Raw genomic sequence first — 26,979 nt, forward strand, 5'->3', positions numbered from 1 at the left:
TAACACACAATTGTGAGTTTATATCTCGCAATTCTGACTTTATAACACACAATTGTGAGTTTATATCTCGCAAATTTACTTTTTTTCTCTGAATTGTGAGTTTATATCTTGCAATTCTAACTTTATAACGCAATTGTGAGTTTATATCTCGCAATTCTGACTTTTTCTCTGAATTGTGAGTTTATATCTTGCAATTCTGACTTTTTTTAACACGCAATTATGAGTTTATAACACACAATTGCGAGGTTATATCTCGCAAATTTGACTTTTTTTCTCCGAATTGCGAGTTTATATCTCACAATTCTGACTTTTTTTCTCAGAATTGAGTTTGTATCTCACAATTCTGACTTTATAACCCGCAATTGTGAGTTTATATCTCACAATTCTGACTTTATAACACACAATTGTGAGTTTATATCTCGCAATTCTGACTTTATAACACACAATTGTGAGTTTATATCTCGCAAATTTACTTTTTTTCTCTGAATTGTGAGTTTATATCTTGCAATTCTAACTTTATAACGCAATTGTGAGTTTATATCTCGCAATTCTGACTTTTTCTCTGAATTGTGAGTTTATATCTTGCAATTCTGACTTTTTTTAACACGCAATTATGAGTTTATAACACACAATTGCGAGGTTATATCTCGCAAATTTGACTTTTTTTCTCCGAATTGCGAGTTTATATCTCACAATTCTGACTTTTTTTCTCAGAATTGAGTTTGTATCTCACAATTCTGACTTTATAACACGCAATTGCGAGTTTATATCTCTTAATTTTGACTTTTTTTCTCCGAATTGTGAGTTTGTCTCATAATTCTGACTTTATAACCCGCAATTGTGATTTTATATCTCGCAAATTTGACTTTTTTCTCCGAATTGTGATTTTATATCTTGCAATTCTGACTTTATAACCCGCAATTGTAAGTTTATATCTCACGATTCTGACTGTATAGCACACAATTGCGAGTTTATTTCTCGCAATTCTGACTTTTTTTCTCAGAATTGAGTTTATATCTCGCAATTCTGACTTTATAACACGCAATTGTGAGTTTATATCTCTTAATTTTGACTTTTTTTCTCCGAATTGTGAGTTTGTCTCATAATTCTGACTTTATAACACGCAATTGCGAGTTTTAAAGTCCGAATTGTGAGATATAAACTTGCAATTGCTAGAAAAACAGTCAGAATTGTTAGATAAAAAGTAGCAATTACCTTTTTTATTTTTTATTCAGTGGTGGAGACATGCTTCCATATAGGCTACATGAAAAATAAAAAAAAAAATTGAAAAAAGAAAAAAAAAACATCGCTATTGTCCACCATTGGTAGTCAATTCCTTTGTTTTTATCTATTGACATATTTTATACTATTCTTTGTGTCCTATAAATTTTGTGCCTCTGCAGACACTTTAGTTTAAGTTTTATTAGGCTATTAAATGTCATTCTTCAACAGTTATGAATTGTTGATGAATGATATGTAAAGTAAGTCACACATTTCAGTTGACAGTTTCAGTCACATCACTTGTGAGTCCCACATATGTCACGGTGTGGAAAAATATAATGTTGGTAAATTCCCCTATTTCATTAAAGAAGTGCTATTCATCCAGTATTTGTGTGGTATGCATCTTTGTGCATCTTTCTGGATGTGATGTATTAATGATTAATATTTTATTAATATCATTTTTTTTTTAGAATTATGAGTAAATTTCTTTATGAAAATCAAGCAGATTTTCACCTTCAAATCTCATTACTGCAATGCAATGTCATTCTCATTACTGTAATGTGAAAAATATATAGATATATTCAAATAAAAAGATGTACAGATGGTAACATTTCTTGTCCTTGTTTGAATTAATGGTGGTTTAATAAGGTCATATATAAGGTTTTTAAAGCTTGTCCAAAAAGCTCAGGAAATATAACTATAATATGACTAAACTTCTTATCCATGAGTCACACAATGTTCACATCTCTTGTAATAGTTTGCACTCTGAGGTCTATTTTTGTTTCTGGTTACATAACAAAAGATATGCAGAGTCTCACTGTTTTCTGCTGAAACTATTATTCAAATGTGGCACTAAACTTTGAGGCAAGCACAATGAATGTCTGTGTACAAGTTGCTCATCTGTAAATTGTGGCAGCACTTTATGCAAAAAATGTTTTTAACAACATTTTCTTAATAGTAAAAGAGGCCCAGTGTGTTGATGTGATGAGCACTGTGAGCAAAAAGTTGCTATTAACAAACACAGAACATTGTTAAATGTGAATATTGTTTGCAAATGTGCTTTAAACAAGGATTCATTCCATATATGTTTAAATACACTAGAGTATGTGTAAATTGCTGTATGCTTTTAGGCACTGCACTAGAGTTGAACTGCTTACTGTGTGTCATTTTCATAGACAGAATCTTTGGTTTTATATTCGACATTTATATTTTTTCAATTAATTTTTACATTATATTCTCGTTTTTCTTACACTTTTAAAAATATTTTTATGTAAACAATAATGCCATTTTATTGCAACGCTTGTTGTGACTTTAATTTGTGATAATGCCCCAAGATGAGTGGAAAAAGCGAAACTCGAGCTCATCATCCTGGCGCGTGTGTTTACTTTTGAGTATCTTGGTAACCGCAGACGCCTCAACATCGCGTCGTCTTATTGGTTGCCGTGTGTCTTCACATTCCTGATTCGAGCTTCGTGTTGATTCCTGTGTTGTCTTCTCAAAATACAGAGAAATACATGACGACCTTCAGCCATGCGATTAAACTATCCTTAATATTCCTGATCCACACAGGTGAGAAAATACATCCAAATACAAGATATAAAGCCGTTAAATTTCGATCATACAGTCAGTGGCCTCAAAAAGTATTTGGATACCTCAGTCACTGAATGTTCTTGCGTTTGATATTGCGTTTTATTTTAAATAAAGATAGCATAGGGACACTTTTCAAGTAGAATATTTAAAAAAAGTTTAGTTTAAAAGTTTTATGTCTTTGAAATTATAAAAGTGACAGAAATGTTGTTTAAAAACGTCTGTAAGGACACCTGTTTGAACTTGAGGAGAACTGATGACTTCAAATGGTAAGTCATGTCGGAAAGATCGTGTTTACGAGTTGAATGCACATGAAAGTCGTAAATACGAGTGGGAGGCTCGGGATTTTCTTTAAGCCCCGAGTTTAGAGTTGGGGACGTGTCACGTGTCAGTGAGAAACATGATTATAGTATTTAGCAGTGACATTGTCAGGCTTTTTTATTTAAAACAAAATAAGCTGATTTCCCGCACAAAATATGAAAGCATTGTAATCTAACAATATAATATCAAAGACTATAGAATAACACAAGACGCGTCACTCGTATTATTATGAATGGGAGAAAGTGCAACGTGTAAAATGGCGGAATAAGTCCCGCCTTCTAAATAAGAGCCAATCGTCGATTGGTAAAGTCATCGCGTCACTGCAGCGGCCGTTAGAAGCTCCGGTTCCTATAGAAACAGTCAGACGCGCGCCTCCGAAATGAGGCACAAGAGACGCGCATTTAGGACTGCGCATGCGCATTAGGTTGATATAGCCTGAAAAATACCGTTTTTTGTCATGATTCGAGCGTTTAGAAACAATTTATGAGACAGTTGTTGTCATATTTCATTGGTGATTTCAAATATGAAATTGAATCGAAAACTTGGCAAACAGCTTTAGAGAAACGTTTGAGGTTTCCCCATTCAAAGAGATAGGAGCTGCACATAATATGCAGCGATAAAGTTTACAGTGGCTTCATAAATTAATTAAAAACAAAGAAAAGCAAAACACACCTGATGCAAGTTTACTGTTCTTCGTTTTCTCGTAGAGTTTAAAAACCTTGCTGTATTTTTGTGTAGTTAATTAAGAGAAGGTACACCACCATCATGCTCTATCGAAAGTGACTTGAACGCACCTGACGTCGTAAACACGACTTCCCATGTCGTAAATACGAACTTCCCAGTAGGACTTGAATGCACCACAAAAGGGAACGTTCTCTCAAAGTTAAAAACAAATGCCTCACCGTAACTTTATCATTCGTTCAATTATCTGGTCTTTATTAATGTTCTCAAAACGTTAGCCTATAGACCTTATGCGCCAGAGAAACAAGCGCGCCGCCATCTTTATAATTTTGTCTTTGAACTTCCGTTTTTGCGGTAGCTCTGTATATTTCTATGGCATCACTGTCAAAGAATAATTAGCTGGTGAAATGGATTTACTTGTTGTAGTGTTAATTATCGTGAGCATTGTAATGTTTGAAGTAGATGTCTTAATAAATGTCAGTAGACCGGGAAGATTTTAAAACGAGCAGTTCATTCATAAATACGTAAGATCGCTGTGGAAATACAAAACGGAAGTCAAAAGACAACGAGCGCAGCGATGAAAAGGGGCGGGGCTACATTAGGCCTATACATCGTTCATGGAAAGTTTTTTCTGAAACGTTTTAGTTGGACGTTCATCTAACACTTTTAAATGTTACTACTTATTTCAGAATGTTTACAGATAATTCAGAAGTAATATTCCCACAATGTTTGCAAAACGATAAAATTTAATTTTCGTGTTCCTTTAACGTTCGCATAACCAAGTTTTAAAACCTTTAAAAAACATTTAGAAATAAGGTTTTCATGACTTAATTGGGAACGTTAGCAAAATGTTCTGAGAACATATTTTTGTGTGCTGGGTGATTCAAAGACATTGAGAAAAAAATATTTTTAAATGTTCTTTTTGAAGCCACTGTATGTGAAGTTATTAGGTCCCAAGCCCTAGAGGGCGAAGGGCTCTATTGTTTTATTTTTATTATTCTTTTTTTCAATCGTTCAGGGGGTTTTGGGGCCCCCCTCAAAATCTCTTAAAATTTTGCACACACATCATATTCGTCGGCCATTAGCCGTCGGCTGGGCCAAAGCTGCTAACTGGCAGGGTTGCCAGGTTTTCACAACAAAACCCGCCCAATTGCTCCTCAAAACTAGCCCAAAACCAGCCCAATCGCATTTCAGGGGGGTCCCACGGTAAAAATCATGTTCCGGGGGGTAAAATTCACATTTTTGAAGCAGCTCCCCTGGTAAAATACGCATTCCAGGAGCTAAATATCACGTTATTTTGGGTCGATTCAACCCGCAGACATGAAAAACCACCCGGGGCAATAGTGTAAAAGTAGCCCAATTCCGCGGGAAAACCTCGGACTTGGCAACACTGCTAACTGGGCGTGCCAGGGGGCTCTACAGCGCCCTCTTGAATGCAGTTTAAAGTCTTGGTCCATATATCATATACACTTGCATGTATATGTACGAAACTCTGTACTCATATAGATCTTGTTGAGTCAAACAACTTTTGAACTGCAAGTCATATGCTCCACCCAACAGGAAGTCAGTTATTCAGGGGTTTGTGAAAAGCAAATGTGCTTTTTAATACTCTTCCTTGGGAATTCATGCGATTGCGACCAAACAGAGTCAATATGACATGACATGAATTATTTAAATAATCTCATGAATGTGGCTATTGTGGTTCGTAGTCATAGTGGCACCAGCTACTGCAGTTAATGTGGCATATTCAAATGACTTTGACATAGTGCTTTTTATATATACCCAGTTTAAATGCATGTTGCCCATCGTGCAATATTTCTCATGCAGTATTTCTCATAATTTTCTCATCTGACTGAGCTGCAGACATGAGAGTAATCAAGATTGTGCCAGCATGCCTCTCCAAGACAGAAAGTCTAGAGGACCAAACAGATCACATCCAAAACCTAAAGACAAGTAAGCCATCACCAGAACTATTACTGATGAGAATTTAGTTTTTCTGCTGATATTTATAAGTGTCTTTTTAAAATCATTTTTAGGGAGCTTCTTGATCTCAAGAGACTTTTATCACTGATCACAGCTCCAGTGTCCAAACAGGTAACATTTTAATTTTTGCATACAGAACCACAAAATGTCCAGATAGCAACTCAACGATGTGAGTTCAGTTTCACAGTGTCATCTCTGCTCCCCATCTCAGGTTTCATCTTTGAGTCAATCCAAGGGACGGAAGTCTCAGAACTCCTCAAATGTTCCCGACCACCGGAAAAACGGCACAAACAATGAAGCATCTGAGCTGGATAACTTTAGGTGCATAGTTTCCCATGTTATCTGGTAATTTTGCTCTTATTCTGCTGCATTTTGTAACCAATTTTCCAATGTTGTTAACAGTGTGACTTACAGAAACCAGAGATGTTTTAGTGACCAGCCACATCACACGCTGTTTCTGGACATCTTCACTGCCTTGATCAATAACAGACTCGGTTGTAGGTCTGTATTCATGAGCATGATGCTGTATAGTGTGTATGATGCTGCTGATGTATACCAGCTAGTGTGTTTGTGGATCACTGTAGACTAGTTTTTTTTTTTTTTTTTAGCAACTGGCTGGAAAAGTCCTCCTCAGACAACGTTTTAAGAGTTCTGAACTGCTTGAGATTGTTGATCAGGGATCCTCTTCACCAGGTGAGATCTAAAATGTCTGTTTATATAAAAATGTATTTGAGTCATTCCGTGTCAACTTAACCAGAGGTCGCCGGCTTCTATCCAATTGTTTTGATAGAGGGAAACAAGATACATTTCTAGTTTCAACATTATATATTCTTCTGACATTCCCTTTTAAATGCAATAAGTATCAGCTGTATGCAAAGTGACTCAAATTTGGTTTTCGACCATTGAAAATGGATAAAATTCAACCATTTTAAAATGGACCCACATTGAGATCTGCATACTTATGGGATTGAACCATTTAGGGCCTTGAAAATGAAGTTTTCAAAAGAAAAGTTTGTTAATAACCAGTATCTTAAATTATATTGAGATTTCTTAAATACTTTTTGAGTTACGGGCATGCAAACTTTGGAAAAACAATATTTATGGCACTCAGACAGGTATGATCTATGCAGTTGTTTTGATAGCAAAAAACAAAAACAAAAAAACAAGATACATTTCTAGTTTAAACATTATTTGTTCTTCAGCTGTTCCTCTTTGAAAGAAAAAAGTATCAGCTGTATGTAAAGTGACCCACATTTGGTTTTTGACCACTGAAAATGTGTACAATTTACTCTTAGAGCCATATTGAGATAGCAATATCTCTGGAATTAAACAATATAGAGCCATAAAAATATGGAAACCAAAAGAAACGTTTGTTAAAAACCAAAATATAAAAGGATATTAAGAGATCTTTAATACTTCTTGATTACAGGCATGCAAACTTCGGGAAGAAGGGCTTTTTCCCATTTTTGAACTGTCACTGTTGGCATATAATGTAACAAAAATGGCTAAAGTAAACAGATTTTACTAATAGACCTACCAATCTCTGTGTAGAAATAAAATCGTTGTCATTTTAACCCCCCTCTACAAAATAGTGGATTACTCAGTAAATATTCATCCATGACATTTAATATTTTGGCTTTCATCGCTATTGTTTGTCTTTCTACAGAAAAAGATATTAACAAAATAAAAAAATTGTGAGACAGGATAGTTTCTGAAATTTGATTGATTTGACACGGAATGACCCTATTAATATTTTATTTTATACATTTATAATATATTGTATTATATTATATTATATAGACTTATAAAACATTCTGTTCTTTCATTTGCTGTATAAATGTATGTTTCCTCCTATAGAAAGTCTTCTTTGAACTGCAAGGTGCTGGGCAGCTCGCTAAGGTAAAGAATTTCACAATGTTCATATGCTAGAAATGCAGAGCAGCATGTGGAAATTCAATGTGTCTCGTTGGATGTTTTTCAGCACATGGAGTCGGTTGCCACTGTGTATCTAGAATGCAGAGAACAGACGTTGGAAATTGAGCAGCTGGTTGCAATGACATGTGAGACAGACATGCTGCAGTATGTTATACAGTATGTACAGCTTGGAAACGAGCCGCAAGAAGAATAATGTGTTTGCTAAGCTTGTTTTACCCATCATTTGCCCTGCAGATATGTTTCAGAAGTTGTCTTCTGTTGAGGAACAAAGAAAGTGGATTATTCACTGTGGTGCACATAAGGTACGTGTCTCTCAGCTATAGGCCTCAGCTTTACATCCTATCTCACTGATAGACAATCCTTCAAATCTTCCACTTGTTCTCTATCTCATGGTGTCCCTCAAGGCTCTGTCCTTGGACCTCTTCTTTTCCATATTTATTTGTCATATTATCTGTTGTCATGGTCTCAGCTACCATTGTTATGCTGATGATCTGTTTCCTTCCCCTTGACTCATTAAATGCCAGTATTGCTGACATCAAAATCTGTTTACATAACAACTTTCTGAAATTGAATAATGATAAAACTGAGGTTATTGTATTTGGGCCACCATCCATTTTTTCTTTTGCACAGACCCTCGTGAAGCTGCTCTCTACACGGGACAGTAGTGTAGTATTAGGAGCTCTCCTGGCTCTCACCTCACTTGCTGAAAGGTACTTGTATATTATCAAGAGTAAATGTTTTCCTAATCACATTAGCATGATGTGTTTAATCAATTATCCAATTTCTCATTTAGTCAAGAATGCAAAGAGAAGATCGGAGAGCTGTCTGTTGTGGAGCATATTCTAGTTGTGTTACAAGAATATGACATGTTATCGAAAAGGTAAGTTTGACAACTTCTGGTGTTTTTCAATAACTATTTATCGTTTGCAGTTTTCTGTGTGCTGATGAATGTTGTTTTGACTTCATGTGCATTCCAGCATTGAATTTGTGACTGATGATACTTTTATTTACCTTTATGTAATTATTGTTATTTACACATTAATTCTTGCAATTTACATACTGCTGTAAGATAAAACAGACCCACATTGATTTTATTTTTATTAGCCTCCAGATACGCTATTTTATGGCATTTATAAAATGCCATAAAATCTTATTAGTTCTTTGTAGAATCATTTTTTTTTTTTAAATGATTACTTATATTCATCAAGGGCGCATTAAACTGATCAAAAGTGACTGTAAAGACATTTAGAATTTTACAAAAAATTCCTGGTTTTAAATAAATGCTGTTCATTTGAACTTTCTTTTCATCAAAGAATTCTGAAGAAAAAAAAAAAGAAATCACAGTTTCCACAAAAATATTTGATAATAATAAAATATTATGTAAGGAAAAATTGAGAAGTGGATGCATTACCACCTCAGGTGTGCATTATTTTCTAATTATCATTAGTCAATTATCCCACTATTAGTCAATTATCCCACTTATACTATGGTTACCACACCTCAAGACATTGTTCAGATGTTGTATTTCAAGGCATTTGCCAGGTTTTTGTCCTTAAAACGCTCTTGTGTGTAGGACTAATTTTTTATGTATCTCATCCCACTACCAATTCCAAAACATCATTTTAAAGCTACTGAGCAAGTAACGAAGGCTTGAGCCATTGATATGCAGACTAATGCAGTTATTAATGCAATTATTAGAGAGAGAGAGAGAGATTAAGCGTGTGTGAATTACCTGATTCTGTGCGTCTCTCAACAGTGTTCGGCAGCAGCGTCTCTACTAATAGCGAAACTGTAAGTTTATCTGCTTCAAGAACAGCGCCGTTATTACCTCGCTAGTGAGAAATGTCATGCAGCTTTTAAGTTGCCAAACTATTTTACTGATAAAATCGTCAGAGCAGCACTGACAACACGTTTCTGTGCGAGTGTGTGTCCGCACGTTTGAGCGGGAGAGCAAGAGAACGAGAGTATGTGCTTTCCATACATAATGAAACGTAATTTTGTGGCAAAAAAACATGGAAATAATTTGTTGATTTTGTCCTATTGTTTGCTATATTTTTTTGCTTGGTCAGTGTCATTGTGGGTTTTGTTTCTTTTGCTGTTATAGGCTGTAAGGACCTTTTGAAATAACTGAAATCATTTGGCAAAGTGATATGGAACTGTAATGCGGTCAAAACCTGACTGGAACTACTTCAGCCGTGCGTTTCCATGAAAATAATTGCACACCTTATAATATAATATATTAAATAATATGTTTTGTCACAGGCAATTGCTTGGGCAGCCAGACTAAAACAACACTGGTTCAAAAAAAACATCACAATTTTGTGTTGTGCACTGGTACCTCACACACTCATTTCGATATTATTTGTCATCAGGTTGAGCGCGGAGCTGCTGAGGTTGCTGTGCTCCGTGCAGTGCATCAGGGAGCAGGTGCGTCAGTGTGACGGGGTGCCGGTTCTGCTTAGCCTCCTGCACTCGGAGCACGTGAAGCTGCTGTGGAGCACGGTCTGGGTGCTCGTGCAGCTGTGTCAGGATCCGGACACCAGCACTGAGATCCGGGCGTGGGGCGGCGTGCAACAACTGCTGCGCATCTTGCACGGGTGGGTCTCAATGCAGTCGGGTCATGTTTGGTTGAGCTTTAAATGCACTTTAAGTCATGCAAAACATTTTGTTCCAGAGAACGAGTGTACGTGTCTGATCGCTCCACCATAGACACGCTGTCCAGCGCCAATGCGGCAGGCAGGATACACAGACAGCACGTGTCAGTGGAGGTGAGCCCTCAAGAAACAGCGGAGAACACCATCAATCTGCAGGCAGGTGAGGATGCACAGGAAACACAGAAGTGAATTGTTTATTTAGTAGTGCTTACTATTGGTCATGTGATCAAATAAAATAATATTCAGACCTTAACTGATCTTTGTGAAAGCTTGATTGCGTCACAGAATTAAAAATAAAAAAGGTAATTGCGACTCTATTTCACAATTCTGACTTTCATGCAATTGCAAGTTATAAAGGCAGAATTGTGATATATAAGCTCGCAATTCTGAGAAAATAATGAGTTAGCTCACAACGCAATTGCGAGTTTAAATGTCACAATTGTAAGAAAAAATGCCAGAATTCGAGATGTAAAAGTCACAATTACCTTTTTTATCTTTTTATTCTGTGGCAGAAACAAGCTTCCGTAGATCTTATAGACTATATAAAAAGGTATAAAATATATGCTATCCTTTATGACATCCTAAAATATGGAGTTTAACATACAGCAAATGATTAAACATCATGTAGACACCATGTTGAGCGTATTGAGACGCACAGATTGCATTACTGGATGTAATATGCATCTTAACTATTATGCCTCTCTAATGGAAACTATAATGAGCATGCAATGAGCTGAGCAACTATAGACCTTAAAGTGGACCTACTATGCCCCTTTCACAAGATATAATATAAGTCTCTGGTGTCCCCAGAATGTGTCTGTGAAGTTTCAGCTCAAAATACCCCACAGATCATTTATTATAGCTTGTCAAATTTGCCCCTATTTGCGTGTGAGCAAAAACACGCCGTTTTTGTGTGTGTCCCTTTAAATGCAAAGGAGCTGCTGCTCCCGGCCCCCTTTCCAGAAGAGGGTGGAGCTTTAACAGCTCACGCTTCGGTTGCTCAACAACAACAAAGCTGGAGAATCTCACGCAGCCAAAATGAGGATTGTCAGTAACGGTGTTCAGCCTTACATTGTTCAAACCGGAGTCGGACACTGATGGAGAGACTCAGGAAAAAGTTATGTTGAATTGACCCTCGTTTGTAAAGCAGCCCGGCGTAAAATGATGGCATGGCAACAGCACTCTACTACAACAACTCTTCCTCTTCTCTAAAGCTGCTCAACATGGCCTCGCCACCTTTGTTGTGTGTTCTTGGGGGCGGGGTTTATGTAAATTTTGGGGTTAGTGATGTTACTAACCCGTGAAGAAGCTTGTTGTAGTTCCTACCAGCCGTTTGTTGTAGTCCTTAAACAGCGATTTCTGTAAAAGAAAATATCTCCCTTTGCATTGAACTTTGAGCGTCGTAACTTTGCAGATGTTGTTTATGCTCAAACAGCAACATTACACACTAACTAAAGTTAAAAAAGTGAAATCATAATCAAGGACCCCTTGAACTAACGTTGAAGTCGGTATGAAACGGAAGTTATTTTGATTAAAGATTTTGAGGGCACATTAATTAAAATAAATAATGATGCGCACGGATAAATCATTTATAATAAATGTTGCAATATTTCATAAAAAATGAAGAATTGTCAGTTTTGATTTAATAAATACTGTAACAAATAAAATGAAATTAATTGCTCACATTAGTAAACATTAACTAGTGTTGTGTTATTCAGTCAAGAGCAGTGAGTGATTTCTCTTTTTCTTTTGTTTTTTTATTAACATTAATTACACAAACAGCAGCAGGTTTATTAGGCTGCTGTCACTTTAAGACCTGATGCACGGATCCAATATACTGTTACACATGCGCTTTCTTTCCCAACTGTTTACATTCACTTTAGACCTAACAGACTGTGTTTACATAAACACTGGCCAAGACGGGCATTTTGACTGAATTTTGTGTGTATTTGACCGTATAAGTGCAATAAGCCATGAAAAAGAACTCACAAGCTGTTTGAGAAGCGGCTTTATGAGTGCGCATTTTGGATGTGAGCGTGAAACCTGCGGGAATGAGTAAAATAATGCGTAATACCCGCTATCCCGCACCAAAATACTCTATTTTAATAACAACCAACTCGCTGTCTGACAGATGAGAGAGTGTATCGATTGTATCAGTGTATCGATAAGATTAGTATTGGAACCGTTTCAGTATCGATACGTATCAAAAAATCAATATCTTTCTGTAATGTCAACTAATAAGACCTTAATGTAAAGTGTTGCATTCTGCATTGTCTTGAACTCTGGGATTAATCCACAATTAATGAAAGCACTAACTCCTGTCCCTGTTCCCAGCATGCTGTGCAGCGATCACCGAGCTTGTTTTGGATGATACGACAGCACATAATGTGGTGCAGGTAGTCCACTTCTCTTTCTCTGCTTCTCTCATGAATCAAAGACATCAGTTTGCATTCATCTCATATGTATATACTCTACATGCATTGATTCTGTTTTAGGAGAACGGTGTGTACATAATTGGCAAACTGATTTTGCCACAAAGCTTTAAAGAACCTCAAGCTAAATCTCTACAGGTATGTCCATCTAGTGAATAAACTCTACTGAATGTACAATACAGTATGCAAAGATGAATTATGGTTCTGTGAGGAACTAATAAGCATCTTTTAATTGCAGTGTTACACTTGCAACTTAAAATTTTCTCTTAATTTCCCAAAAGTACGCCTGAAATGCAGATATTAATGTTGCTCCTTATTTTCTGAAGTGTTATGCTTTCAGGGCCCTACGATTCCTTTTTAGTATGGAACGCAATAGACATCACTTTAAAAGGTAAAAGGTATTTTTTATTAATTAATTCTATATTTATTTTTATTTCTGATTCATATTTTTCCATATTCTAAATTTAATGCTGTTTGTTTGTTCCAGACTGTTTTCTCCAGAGTTGTTTGAGATGTTTATCGATGTCGGGCACTATATAAGAGACATTACTGCATATGAACCACTGCAGGAGAAAATCGCACTCTTATCTGTAAGATACTGAAGATCTTTGTGCTAAAATACTCTCTCTAATGTTTTATCTCTGGCATATTTACATCATGACTGTGTTTATGTGTAGGAGGAGGAGTTGGATGTTCTCAGGGAAAGCATAGAGACGGTGAACCAGAACCGACCTCCTTTGAGAGTGATCAATGGTTATGCGGTTTTGGACCATCTGGGCAGCGGTGCCTTTGGCAGCGTCTTTAAGGTGAAGTTGATCTGTGCTGGGTATTTGTTAGTTCATAGTTAAATTGAGCCATTCACAGTTGTTTTTGCTCCCACTTGAAGGTCCGTAAGCAGAGCGGACAGAACGTTCTGGCACTGAAGGAGGTCAACTTTCACAATCCGGCCTTTGGCAAGGACAAGCGATCTAGAGACAGCAGCGTTGAGAAGATTGTGTCAGAGCTGACCATCATTAAAGAACAGGTGAATAATGCATTCTCATTCAGAAACTGCTCAGACGTACCCTAGTGGTCATGGTGATGAAAGTCACAGATCATACATTTAAAGTCTTGATTTTGTTTTTGCAGGCTTGAATGTTCAAAAACACATACATTTTCCTCATATTCTCCATTGTTGCAGCTCCTCTCTTCCTAGTCTGTCAGTAACGCTCTGTTTAGTTCCTGTCTCTATGAAGCCCCTCCTTCTGAAAAGCACAATGTGCTCTGATTGGTCAGCTGGAGCAGTGCATTGTGATTGGTCAAGCGCTTCGAGCGTGTTTGGGAAATGTCCCGCCCCTTACCATAACCGCCAGTTTCAACACACTACTAACTAACTCAACCAGGCCCCGCCCCTTTATTCTGCATATGAATTATTTAAATGAGGAATATTGTGATGTGTTCGTTCCCAGAAGAAAAGCATGTCTTCCCCTCCCCTCAATTCTCATTACTGCCTCAAATTATTTTAACTGCAAAGTATTTATATACAAATAGTAGTTATATATAATTTCCACAGATTTTAATTTAAAAATATGGTGATTAAAGGACGATTTGGATTATTGTCATGTAAACAATAACATAATTAAAACAAATTTAATAGGCATAATTTTCATTAGACAAAATATAACTTTTTTTTTTTTTTTTGATATTAGAGTGAAATATGACCCTGATATTCTCACAAAAAGCTGAAAGCTGTCGTTTGTCATTCTTAATTTCTTTCAGATGTGTCATCCAAACATTGTAAAATACTTCAAAACATTTTTAGAAGGTACGTACTCTTCTGTGACAGTGGGGTCCAAAAGTTCGTGAAACTGCTTCAGTTTTTCATTGTGGCTTTTGGGCCCCCAAAGCATGTGTATTTTATATATACACACTACCAGTCAAAAGTTTGGAAACATTACTATTTTTAATGTTTTTGAACGAAGTCTCTTATGCTCATTAAGGCTGCATTTATTTCATAATAAATACAGAAAAAACAATAATATTGTGAAATATTATTACAATTTAAAATTATGGCTTTCTATTTTAATATACTTTAAAATATAATTTATTTCTGTGATCAAAGCTGAATTGTCAGCATCATTACTCCAGTCTTCAGTGTCACATGATCCTTCAGAAATCATTCTAATATGATGATTTATTATCAATGTTGGAAACAGTTGTGCTGCTTAATATTATTTTATAACCTGTGATACTTTTTCAGGATTCATTGATGAATAAAAAGTTAAAAAAATATCAGCATTTATTTAAAATAGAAAACTTTTGTAACAATATACACTACGGTTCAAAAGTTTGGGGTCAGTAATTTTTTTTCTTTTTTTTTTTTTAAAGAAATTTATACTTTTATTCAGCACGGATGTGTTAAATTGATAAAAAGTGATAGTGAAGATTTACATTATTAGAAAATATTTATATTTTGAATAAATGCTGTTCTTTTTAACCTTTTATTCATCAATGGATCCTGAAAAAAGTATCACAGGTTCCAAAAAAATATTAAGCAACACAACTGTTTTCAACATTGATAATAAATCATCATATTAGAATGATTTCTGAAGGATCATGTGACACTGAAGACTGGAGTAATGATGCTGAAAATTCAGCTTTGCATCACAGAAATAAATTATATTTTAAAATTATTATATATTAAAATAGAAAACCATAATTTTAAATTGTAATAATATTTCACAATATTATTGTTTTTTTTCTGTATTTATTATGAAATAAGAGACTTCGTTCAAAAACATTAAAAATAGTAGTGTTTCCAAACTTTTGACTGGTAGTATATGTATATATATATATATATATAAATTTATAACTGTTCATTTTTGTCCTGGTCTCAGCTGACAAACTCTACATCGTGATGGAGCTCATAGAAGGAGCTCCACTGGCTGAACATTTCAGTACTCTCAAAGAGAAAGGGCAGACATTCACCGAGGAGAGAGTCTGGAACATTTTCATACAGGTGAGGCACTCAACACTCACACAGAACAAGGAAAATATGAAATAAAAATGATCAATTAAGTCAATACTGAAACTTCCACAGATCTGTCTGGCTTTGAGATACTTACACAAGGAGAAACGGATCATCCACCGAGATCTCACGCCAAATAACATCATGCTTGGAGAGAGAGATAAAGTCACTATTAGTGAGTTGATTTGACCGTTTACCTGTCCAGAGCATTACATGGGAAAGAATACATACATACGTGTGTGTGTGTGTGTTTTAGGCACGTCGCTTTACGTTTGTACACATAATAACTGATCTAATCTTTTTTCCAGCTGACTTTGGTCTCGCTAAACAGAAACAGGAGAACAGTAAGCTGACGTCAGTGGTCGGTACAATACTGTACTGCTGGTACTCTACTGAAATCTTTTATTTACAGTTCTCAGATACCTCGTATGACCAGGTGAGTATTTGTTGGAGTTTGAGGTAAAGCATATTTTCTGTTGTTTTGTGTGTGTTAGTCCAGAGATTGTGAAAAACGAGCCGTACGGTGAGAAGGCAGATGTTTGGGCCGTGGGCTGCATCCTCTATCAGACGGTCACCCTCACACCTCCGTTCTACAGCGCAAACATGCTCTCCCTCGCTACTAAGGTGTCAGTTTTACCATATAGTGAAAGAAATACATCCAAAAATTCATTGTAAAAGAATTGTTCAGACATTTTCAGATGATTTTGTGTGTTTTGAGTTTATGATTTAAATCATGCTTTTTTTCCCATGCATAATATTAAGTTGTTTTGAACTGATATTCCTCCATCTTCTTCATGTGTTTAGATTGTGGAAGCGGTCTATGATCCAGTGGAAGACAAAACTGTCTCTGAGAGAGTGACTGACATGATTAAATGGTATGAATCCTGCTGCTTTCAGATCCTTTTAGTCTGGAGAAACCTTAATTATGACGTGTTCAAGTCATATATATATATATATATATATATATTTGACGTGAACATGCGCGTCATAATTCAGAAGTATCTTCTGCTCACCAAGGCTGCATTTATTTGATTAAAAATACATTAAAAACAGTAAAATTGTAAAAATGAAAAGCTGAATTTTCAGCATCATTACTCCAGTCGTCAGTGTCACATGATCCTTCAGAAATCATTCTAATATGCTGATTTGATAATTAATTATTATTGGTACTCAATTATTAATAATGGATCTTAATATTATTGATGTTGAAAACAGTTTTTGCTGCTTCATATTTTTTGTGGAAACTGTGATAAATTATTTTTTCAAGATTCTTTGATGAATAGAAAGTTCAAAAGAACAGCATTTATTTGAAATAGAAATCTTTTGTCATATATTAAAAAAAAATATATGATATTATTTAAATAAATATATTAAAATAGAAAACAGTTATTTTAAGTTGTAATAATATTTTACAAAATTAGTTTTTACTGTATTTTTTATATATAAAAAAAATGTTAATTAAAGAATAACATAAAGGTGTTGGACAATTTCATATTTATTCTCTGTAAAAAAAAAAAAATGAAGAGCAAAGGTTGTACATTAGATCTGTAACTGATGCATTAGCTGTTTTTCACAGAGAATTATGGGAAATGTGGTCTTCCTCATAAATAAGTCTAATAAGTATTATAACTATTCTTCATTCACATTTGTTCATTTTTAGTTTAGTTTTCAGTTTAGTTTACAGATTTTAGTTTTCAGAAGATGTCCCACACTTACAGGACACGTTCTTGCTGGCTTTTGATCAGGTGCTTGACTCCAAACGCAGACGAGCGTCCTGACATCATCGAGGTCAGTTCCAGAATTTCTGATATAATGATGAAGTTTGTGGACAGTCTCTGTGCATCCCATAATTCACTAGAGAGAAGGGCAGAGCGAGACAGGAAGAGAGCGCAGAAGTATTTCCTGGAGAGCAACAAGACCAGGATGTGCATCCCACTGCATCAGGTTTGAACTACTGGATATTTCTTCATTATTATAATCTGTTTATCGGATAATAAATAACCCCGTTTTTTCTCTTTTAAAAATAATTCCAGCTGAATTTTCTGTGTATTTTGTTTTTGATTCAGAGCGTTGGCCTCAAAGAACAAGATGGTCAAGATCAATCACAGACTCAGAGCTTTGAAACTTCTACATCTGTTTTAGCAAGTGGAGCAGAACAGAAGCAAAGTCAAGGTGACAAGTTGCATTAACATCATAATTTTCTGTAAAGTTGCTTTGAAACAATGTCTATTGTGAAAAGCGCTAGACAAATACATTTGACTTGACCGTAAGCATGCCCAACGGGTTTGAAAGCATGTTCGGCCAAATGTCTGCATTTGCACACTTGCATAAAGTATGTTTCTGACCCATTTTTCAAACAGCATTGCATGTGTCAAACAGTATGTTAGCCTGATCTCTTGAAAAGCCTCATCAGTCATTTATGATATAAATCTATTGTAAGAGAGAAATACTTCATTTGGTCAATTTAGGAATAAGGTGCTTTTTCTTTGTTTAAAATGTGTAGACATGTCGCAGTGCATTGTGAAGGGTTCTGATGAACTGCTCTGGTGAGTTTCTCATTTTTGTTTTTATACAGTTGCTTAGAGGAGTGTTTATTTTCTATCTATCTATCTATCTATCTATCTATCTATCTGTCTGTCTGTCTGTCATTCATTGTATTGTTTTATCTGTCTGTCTATCCATCTATGTATTTGGATGGAACGATAGATGGATGGATGATGGATGGATGGGACGATAGATGGATGGATGATGGATGGATGGGACGATAGATGGATGGATGGATGGATGGATGGATAGATGAATGAATGGATTGATGGATTGATGGATTGATGGATTGGTGGATGGATGGATGGATGGATGGATGGATGATGGATAGATGGATGTTGGATGGAACGATTTATGGATGGATGGATGGATGGGACGACAGATGGATGGATGGATAGATGAATGGATGGATGATGGATGGATTAATGGATAATAGATGGATGGATGGATGGATAATGGATGGATGGAGCGATGGAACGATGGATGGATGATAGATGGATGGATGGATGGATGGATGGATAATAGATGGATGGATGGATAATGGATGGATGGATGGAACGATGGATAAATGGATGATAGATGGATGGATGGATGGATGGATGATGGATGGATAGATGGAACGATGGATGGATGGATGGATGATGGATGAATGGATGATGGATGGATGGATGGAACAATGGATGGATGGATGATAGATGGATGATAGATGGATGGATGATAGATGGATGGATGGATGGATGATAGATGGATGGATGGATGGATGGATGATAGATGGATGATGGATGGATGGATGGATGGATGGATGAATGGATGGATGATAGATGGATGGATGGATGATAGATGGATGGATGGATGGATGGATGATAGATGGATGATGGATGGATGGATGATAGATGGATGGATGGATGGATGGATGATAGATGGATGATAGATGGATGGATGGATGGATGATAGATGGATGATGGATGGATGGATGGATGAATGAATGGATGATAGATGGATGGATGGATGAATGGATGGATGATAGATGGATGGATGGATGATAGATGGATGGATGGATGGATGGATGATAGATGGATGGATGGATGGATGGATGAATGAATGGATGATAGATGGATGGATGGATGGATAGATGATGGATGGATGGATGGATGGATGGATGGATGATAGATGGATGATGGATGATAGATGGATGGATGGATGATGGATGATAGATGGATGGATGGATGATAGATGGATGATGGATGGATGGATGATAGATGGATGATGGATGGATGGATGGATGGATGGATGAATGAATGGATGATAGATGGATGGATGGATGGATGGATGGATGGATGATAGATGGATGATGGATGGATGGATGGATGGATGATAGATGGATGGATGGATGATAGATGGATAGATGGATGGATGGATGATAGATGGATGGATGGATGGATGGATGATAGATGGATGATGGATGATAGATGGATAGATGGATGGATGGATGATAGATGGATGGATGGATGATGGATGGATGGATGGATGATAGATGGATGGATGGATGATGGATGGATGGATGGATGATAGATGGATGCAAGAATCCATTAAATTGATCAAAGACATGTATAATGCTGTACAGAAGATTTCTCTTTCAAATCAATCTGTCTGTGTTCTGCAGTGGAGATTGTCAAAAGTCAAAAGCACGACCAGGTAAAAAATCTCAGTTTTGCTGATAATGTGCACAATTATGAGATGCTCTTTGAATTTTGCTTTGATTTATGTATTATTTGTAAAAGTAACAGTGTTCTCACGTCACAGAAAATCTGGAAATAACATGGATTTAAAATTGCGTTGCTCGTTTCACAGCATCAGCAGGAATTTGTTTATCTCAGAGGAAAGTTCGACAAATCGATGATCCCAATCAAAGGCTTCTTGAACTTCTGCATAAGATCATATTCATAACTCAGGTAATTTGGAGTCTGTTTTCAGGCGTTTTCCAGAATGTTTCAATCTCTTTTATTCATATTGTCTATTTTTAGCTCCCACCAGCTCCACAAAACAGCTTCAAGCAGCGGGCAATCGAGCGCTTTAAGAAGCCGCTGTTCACGTACGGAAGTGATCCATACAATCTGAAGGTGGAGCTCAATAAGGTGCTTCATCTTCTTTAATGCTACAACACTAATTTTTTTTTTATGTTGTCTTGACTTGACATTGTTGCAGTCAGCAATGATTAGTTTATTCTGTGAGCAAAAGTGCACAACAATAGGGGAGTTACTGGAATAAAGTCTAGATGATTACACTTCTAAAAGATGTGCAGAACCACAACACCAAATTATCCCCATGAAACTTCAGGCATTGAGATAAAATTGTAGGGAGCCTTAATGTGGGAAAACGATGCAACAGCTCCCTCTTGTGGATGTTATAGTGAACTTCAATGGAAAATGAATTCATTTCAGTATGAAAACTGCTTTTCAGACCTTTCATTTCAAACCTTTCAGGTTCTTCAAGGGAGTCAGGAGCTGGTGGAGATGTCATCAGCAAGCAGGGAGTGGTGGTCCATGATTCAGTCTCTAAGTTCAGACCCATCCGCTGCTGAAAATCGTGGAAGTGTAACTCCAATTCTCTGCTTGATTTGATTTGAAGCATTACAAACTCCACTGAGCTTGTCTTATTTATTTTGTAGGGGAATCCGGTTACTCCAGTCTTCAAGACGGGCTCACCTACGAGGAAATACAGGTGGGATTTTAAAATTTCTTGTTATGCAGTACATTTTTAGCTTTTATGAATGAATGCATGAGTAATTTTATTATCATACCGATTTCTGTAATTTCATTAACCAAGAAGAAATGTCCTTGAGAAATCAATCAGATCCAATTAGTGATATTTACTGACATTTGCCCTGTTGTTTTCCCTCCAAAATGATGTCACTTCCTATCATTTCCTATCAATGATTAAAGAACTGGCTTTTGTTAGTTAATGTCAGCATAAAACGGAAGTTGTGCTAGTCTTTTCTTCCCTATTGTGACATATATCTGAGTGAAACGGCTTCTCAAACAAGAACAAATGTAGGGCGGGGCTTGATTGGATGGTTGTGGTTTGCTATTGGTGGATCTCATGTGAGTGACAGGTTGCCCCGCCCTCGTCATCAGAGAAGAGAAGGGAAAGATATTTTGATTAAAGATTCATGAATTTAAAAAGACACATGAATTTAAAAAAAAATGATTTGTACGGATAAATTATTATCAACATGGCAATATTCCATAAAAATAAGAATTATCAATTTTGATTTCATGGTGACTTTAAAAGACAAAGAAAAGACGAGATGGAATGTAATATTGAGGAGGACACATGAAAAGTTGATTATCAATTAAATTAATGTGCCCAAGAAAACATGCTTAGTTTAAAACATTTTAATTATAGAAAGAAATTATCTGGAATATTTATGAATAAATTGTCAGTGACAAGAGACAAAAGAGACAAAAATGAACTAAACTCAAACCAAAGTAGTGAGATGAGTTCAAATTCACTCTTATGTTGACTTAATGGTCATTATAGAAACCTAATTATATGATTTCCATGTTTAAAAGTTTGAATTAATTTAATGAATTTAACATTATGTCCAGTATGTTCTATAAGCTGTCAGTTTTATTTGTTTCAGAGTATGGTGGAGGACGTGCTGGAGGAGAACGGCTATTACAGTGCTGCTCTGAGCAGGTAATTCTGACACTGTTGACAGAATGAAGCTGTTTTCTGTTGAATTTCCAGTGGTGAATAAAGTACACAAATCAAATACTTGAGTAAAAGTACAGATACCCTAATTAATATGACTCCAGTTTAAGTATTAAAGGATTAGTTCACGTTCAGATGAAAATTACCCCAAGCTTTACTCACCCTCAAGCCATCCTAGGTGTATATGACTTTCTTCTTTCTGATGAACACAATCGGAGAAATATTAATAAATATCCTGATGCATCTGAACTTTATAATGGCAGTGAACGGGACCGATGAATATAAAGGTCAATAAAATGTCTCCATCCATTATAAACATACTCTGGGGGGTTAATAAAGGCCTTCTGAAGCAAAGTGATGTGTTTGTGTAAGAAAAATATCCATATTTAACAAGTTATGAAGTAAAATAGTTGAATACGGAAGGCAGTCTGGCGGAAGCTAGATATTTTACTTCATAACTTGTTAAATATGTATGTTTTTCTTACACAAATGCGTCGCTTTGCTTCAGAAGGCCTTTATTAACCCCAGAGCCATGTGGAGTACGTTTATGATGGATGGATGCACTTTCTTGAGCTTCAAACTCCCGTTTACTGCCATTATAAAGCTCGGATGCATCAGGATATTTATTAATATTACTCCGATTGTGTTTATCAGAAAGAAGAAAGTCATATACACCTAGTATGGCTTGAGGGTGAGTAAAGCTTAGGGTAATTTTCATTTGAAAGTGAACTAATCCTTTAAGTACTAATTTTCAATATTACTTGAGTGTAAGAACAAAAGTAATTGATTTTTAATGTAATTAAGTATTAAAAGTAAAAATCGATGAACGATGAACCATGTTTATCATTTACTCTAGCCAGTACTAGTCATAATCAGAAGTAATAAGAAAGATTAATATGTATTGCTTCGCATATTTATACTGTATATGCAATAAGCAAACTTTTTATTTTATTTTATTACCAAAACATATTATTCACTACCATTCAAAAGTCTGGGGTCAGTGAGATATTTATTTATTTATTTATTTTTTTTAAATTATACTTTTATACAGCAAGGTCACATTAAATTGATCAAAAGCGACAGTAAAGAGAATTATAAAGTTACAAAAGAATAAATAAATTTTGTTCTTTCGAACTTTTTATTCATCAAAGAATCCTGAACAATAAAATGTATCACAGTTTCCATAAAAATCTGAAGCAGCACAACTGTTTTCAACATTGATAATAATCAGAAATGTTTCTTGAGCAGCAAATCATCATATTATAATGATTTCTGAAGGATCATGTGACACTGAAGACTGGAGTAATGATGCTGAAAATTCAGCTTTGATCACAGGAATAAATTACAGTTTAATATATATTCACATAGAAAACAGCTATTTGAAATTGTAATAATATTTCACAATATTACTGTTTTTTTTTTTTTGTTCAAACTTTTGAACAGTTTTACAGAGTTAGTTCACAAATTACTGACAGTCATGACCTAAATATGATTTTTATTTACAATAATCAATACTTAAATCTGGCATTAGTAACTTGCTTTTCACGCCATTCAAGTTGGTTTTGACCGGATCATTGAATCAGTGAGTTGTTGAATCAAGAACAGCTACAGTCGAATCAGTCCGATTCGTGAATGAATCGTTCAGTGTTATTTGTGAACCAATTCAACAGGTTCATTGGAAAGAATCGGTTCGTTCATGAATCAGACATCGATATCATGTCTCGGCTCGGGAATTTCTTCAGTTCGAAATAACGAGAAAAGCTATGTGCTTATGAAATGGAGTATAAAGTATGATATTGCTTTGCAATGCAGCGAAGTAAAAGTAAAGGTTTCCCAAAAGAAAAATACTTTGTTACTGTCCAGCACTGTGAATGTCCTCTCTGATCTGTGTGAACTGCAGAAACGAGCTGGATTCAGGAACAGGAACGAGACGAACTCAAACCTCGTGACCTGCAGCACATCAGTGATTGACAGCTGTCATGTCTGGAGACGCTCTGCATCACAACAGCCTCTCAGGTCAAACGTGACACATGCACAGACGACCTCGAATCATAAGCTGATAATGAGCATCTAAAGAACACATGCTGATATTTGAGTAGATTGCAATAGTCAATGCACGCACACAGATGATTTACCTCATATGAATCTGTGCACTTTAATGTGTGTGATCTTCCCTACCTTTTCTGGTCATTCTTTTTTTTTTCTTTTTTTTTTGACAAAACAGACATTTGAATTAATATGTAGTTTTAATATAAAAAAAAGTAGTTTAGTTTTTCCTAACTAAATAAATTCTAGACAATTTATTGCTTCTACTCAGGACATGTTAAAATAGACAGAGGTACATTTAACAAAATTCAGAGCATTTATATGTGATGTGTGTGTGTATTTGTGTGTGTGTGTATTTATAATACCATTGTTTGTCTTTCTATGTTTTATGCATGTTCAGTGGGGTCCAAAAGTCTTGAGACCACATTAAAACTCTGGGATTTTTCCCCTTAATCCTGTAAATAAAATGACATTTAAAACAAAAAATAAATATTTAGTATTCTGCGCTATTTCTAGGATACTAATCAAATGTAAGACTACAAAATTTGTCATTACAGTTTATATTAAGTTAGAAGATGCATTGCTTTTTAACTAGTGGTGTCAGACTATTGGACCCCCATTTTTATTGTTTTTTTGGTAACACTGCACAGTAAGGTCTCACTTATTAACATTAGTTAATGCATTAGCTAAAATTACCTAACAATACACATATGGATATACAGTATGTGTCTGTGTATATATATTTATTTATATATATATATATATATGTTCATTGTTAATTTATGTTTGCTAATTTAACTAATGCTAACAAATGAAAATCGTTTTTTTTTTTTTTTTATGCATAAACTTTTTTTAGCTCTTCATCTCATTTTTCACTTGGATCTCAGGAAGACTGACGCACTTTACACACATGTATGTTTCTTGATTATGTTCCCTGTCCTGTGTTTTCCTGAATAAGGACTTTTAGAATTAATTGCACAACATGCAAATTTTGGAATTGCATTAAATACCCAAATGACCAACTAAATTTAGATTGTGCATTACACAACCAGAGCTTAGTATGATGGGTGATGTATCCCACAATGCTAGTGCGCTCAAATATGATGAATAAACTGGAACATCAACCATTTATTATGATCATTTTTTTAACTATTTATTGACCCAACTGCGATTAAAACAGCAAAACTGATTTTTTTATGGTATCATGTTACAGTTATGTAGCATACTACTGTTTATAATTGAGACATTTATTGTTGCATAATCTGTACTTTTTAAATGCTATTTTTAAAACATAGTAAGCAGTATACACATACTATAGATCTTAGTCAGGGTGGCACCATATTGAATTTTTGACAGGGCTGTGAGAGGTTGATTTGTAGAAACGCTGTTGAAAGTGAGCCAGTCAGCAGTAGGGGGCGTGTCCACTCATGATAAGTGAAGGAGATAGAGTGAGCCAGTCAGCAGTAGGGGGCGTGTCCAGTCATGATATAGTGATAAAGAAGATATAGTGAGCCAGTCAGCAGTAGGGAGCGTGTCCTAGTCAATCAGCAGTAGGGGGTGTGACCACTCATGATGGGGGAGGAGATAGAGTGAGCCAGTCAGCAGTAGGGGGCGTGTCCAGGCATGATGGGGGAGGAGATAGAGTGGGCCAGTCAGCAGTAGGGGGCGTGTCCAGTCATGATATAGTGATAAAGGAGATATAGTGAGCCAGTCAGCAGTAGGGAGCGTGTCCTAGTCAATCAGCAGTAGGGGGTGTGACCACTCATGATGGGGGAGGAGATAGAGTGAGCTAGTTAGCAGTAGGGGGCGTGTCCACACATGATGGGGGGGGGGAGAGATAGAGTGAGCCAGTCAGCAGTAGGGGGTGTGTCCACACATGATAGGGGAGGAGATATAGTGAGCCAGTCAGCACTAGGGGGCGTGTCCAGTCATGATAGGGGAGGAGATAGAGTGAGCCAGTCAGCAGTAGGGGGCGTGTCCACTCATGATAGGGGAGGAGATAGAGTGAAATCAGCAGTAGGGGGCGTGTCCACACATGATGGGGGAGGAGATAGAGTGAGCCAGTCAGCAGTAGGGGGCGTGTCCACACATGATAGGGGAGGAGATATAGTGAGCCAGTCAGCAGTAGGGGGCGTGTCCACTCATGATAGGGGAGGAGAGTGAGCCAATCAGCAGAAGGGGCGTGTCCTCTCATGATAGGGGAGGAGATATAGTGAGCCAGTCAGCAGTAGGGGGCGTGTCCACACGATAGGGGAGGAGATATAGTGAGCCAGTCAGCAGTAGGGGGCGTGTCCTAGTCAATCAGCAGTAGGGGGCGTGTCCACTCATGATAGGGGAAGAGATAGAGTGAGCCAATCAGCAGTAGGGGGGCGTATCTACTCATGATAGGGGAGGAAATAGAGTGAAATCAGCAGTAGGGGGCATGTCCACACATGATGGGGGAGGAGATAGAGTGAGCCAATCAGCAGTAGGGGGCGTGTCCACTCATGATAGGGGAGGATAGTTAGCCAGTCAACAGTCAACAGTCTACTCATGATAGGGAGGAGTGAGGATGATAGGGGAGGAGGGAGGAGTGAGCAAGAGGGAGATTTGAAGAAAGACTGTAGAAAGAGAGATGGCTGAGAGACATTACAAAAAAAGAGAAAAGCTTTAGGAAGGAATATCACTGGGAAAAAAAGGGTTATGATCAGGCAAGCGCTTTAGGACCCACGTTAATATTACAAAAGCTTTCCAGCGCTGGAGAGACCTAAGAGGGAAGGCCTGAAAACAGACACTGAAATTGTAGTAACATTTTGCTGTTGCCACTCCTGCGTTGCGTGTTTGTGCATTTTGGGGCGGAGCAGTGAAGGGAGGG

At 36.5% G+C, this 26,979-nt stretch overlaps 1 protein-coding gene across 1 annotated transcript; it reads left to right on the forward strand.

Annotated features, from left to right (window-relative positions):
• The first annotated feature begins 2,663 nt into the window (after positions 1–2,663).
• Positions 2,664–25,254, forward strand: nek10 (NIMA-related kinase 10). The gene is made up of 35 exons (XM_051866210.1): positions 2,664–2,790; positions 5,674–5,763; positions 5,847–5,904; positions 6,005–6,114; positions 6,196–6,294; positions 6,402–6,486; positions 7,651–7,692; positions 7,775–7,853; positions 7,963–8,030; positions 8,359–8,438; positions 8,522–8,608; positions 10,101–10,325; positions 10,403–10,542; positions 12,717–12,778; positions 12,878–12,952; positions 13,141–13,205; positions 13,302–13,404; positions 13,492–13,620; positions 13,701–13,838; positions 14,573–14,618; positions 15,691–15,812; positions 15,894–15,996; positions 16,130–16,205; positions 16,316–16,445; positions 16,626–16,696; positions 17,567–17,765; positions 17,888–17,993; positions 18,325–18,367; positions 20,029–20,060; positions 20,217–20,317; positions 20,390–20,500; positions 20,849–20,951; positions 21,034–21,086; positions 22,009–22,064; positions 23,980–25,254. Exons 2-35 carry the CDS (start codon positions 5,702–5,704, stop codon positions 24,026–24,028), a joined length of 3,108 nt encoding a protein of 1,035 aa, XP_051722170.1. The 5' UTR covers positions 2,664–2,790; positions 5,674–5,701; the 3' UTR covers positions 24,029–25,254.
• Positions 25,255–26,979: the final 1,725 nt, after the last annotated feature.

This window comes from Ctenopharyngodon idella, chromosome 16, assembly GCF_019924925.1.
Source record: "Ctenopharyngodon idella isolate HZGC_01 chromosome 16, HZGC01, whole genome shotgun sequence".
Classification (NCBI taxonomy): domain Eukaryota; kingdom Metazoa; phylum Chordata; class Actinopteri; order Cypriniformes; family Xenocyprididae; genus Ctenopharyngodon; species Ctenopharyngodon idella.

What these genes read in the sequence shown, in the direction of transcription:
- nek10 (XM_051866210.1), top strand. Translation starts at nt 5,702, where the DNA reads ATGCCTCTCCAAGACAGAAAGTCTAGAGGACCAAACAGATCACATCCA. An exon ending in TCAGGGATCCTCTTCACCAG is followed by an intron (nt 6,487 to 7,650) that starts GTGAGATCTAAA and finishes TTCCTCCTATAG; the next exon opens with AAAGTCTTCTTTGAACTGCA. An exon ending in TGTGCATCCCACTGCATCAG is followed by an intron (nt 17,766 to 17,887) that starts GTTTGAACTACT and finishes TTTTTGATTCAG; the next exon opens with AGCGTTGGCCTCAAAGAACA.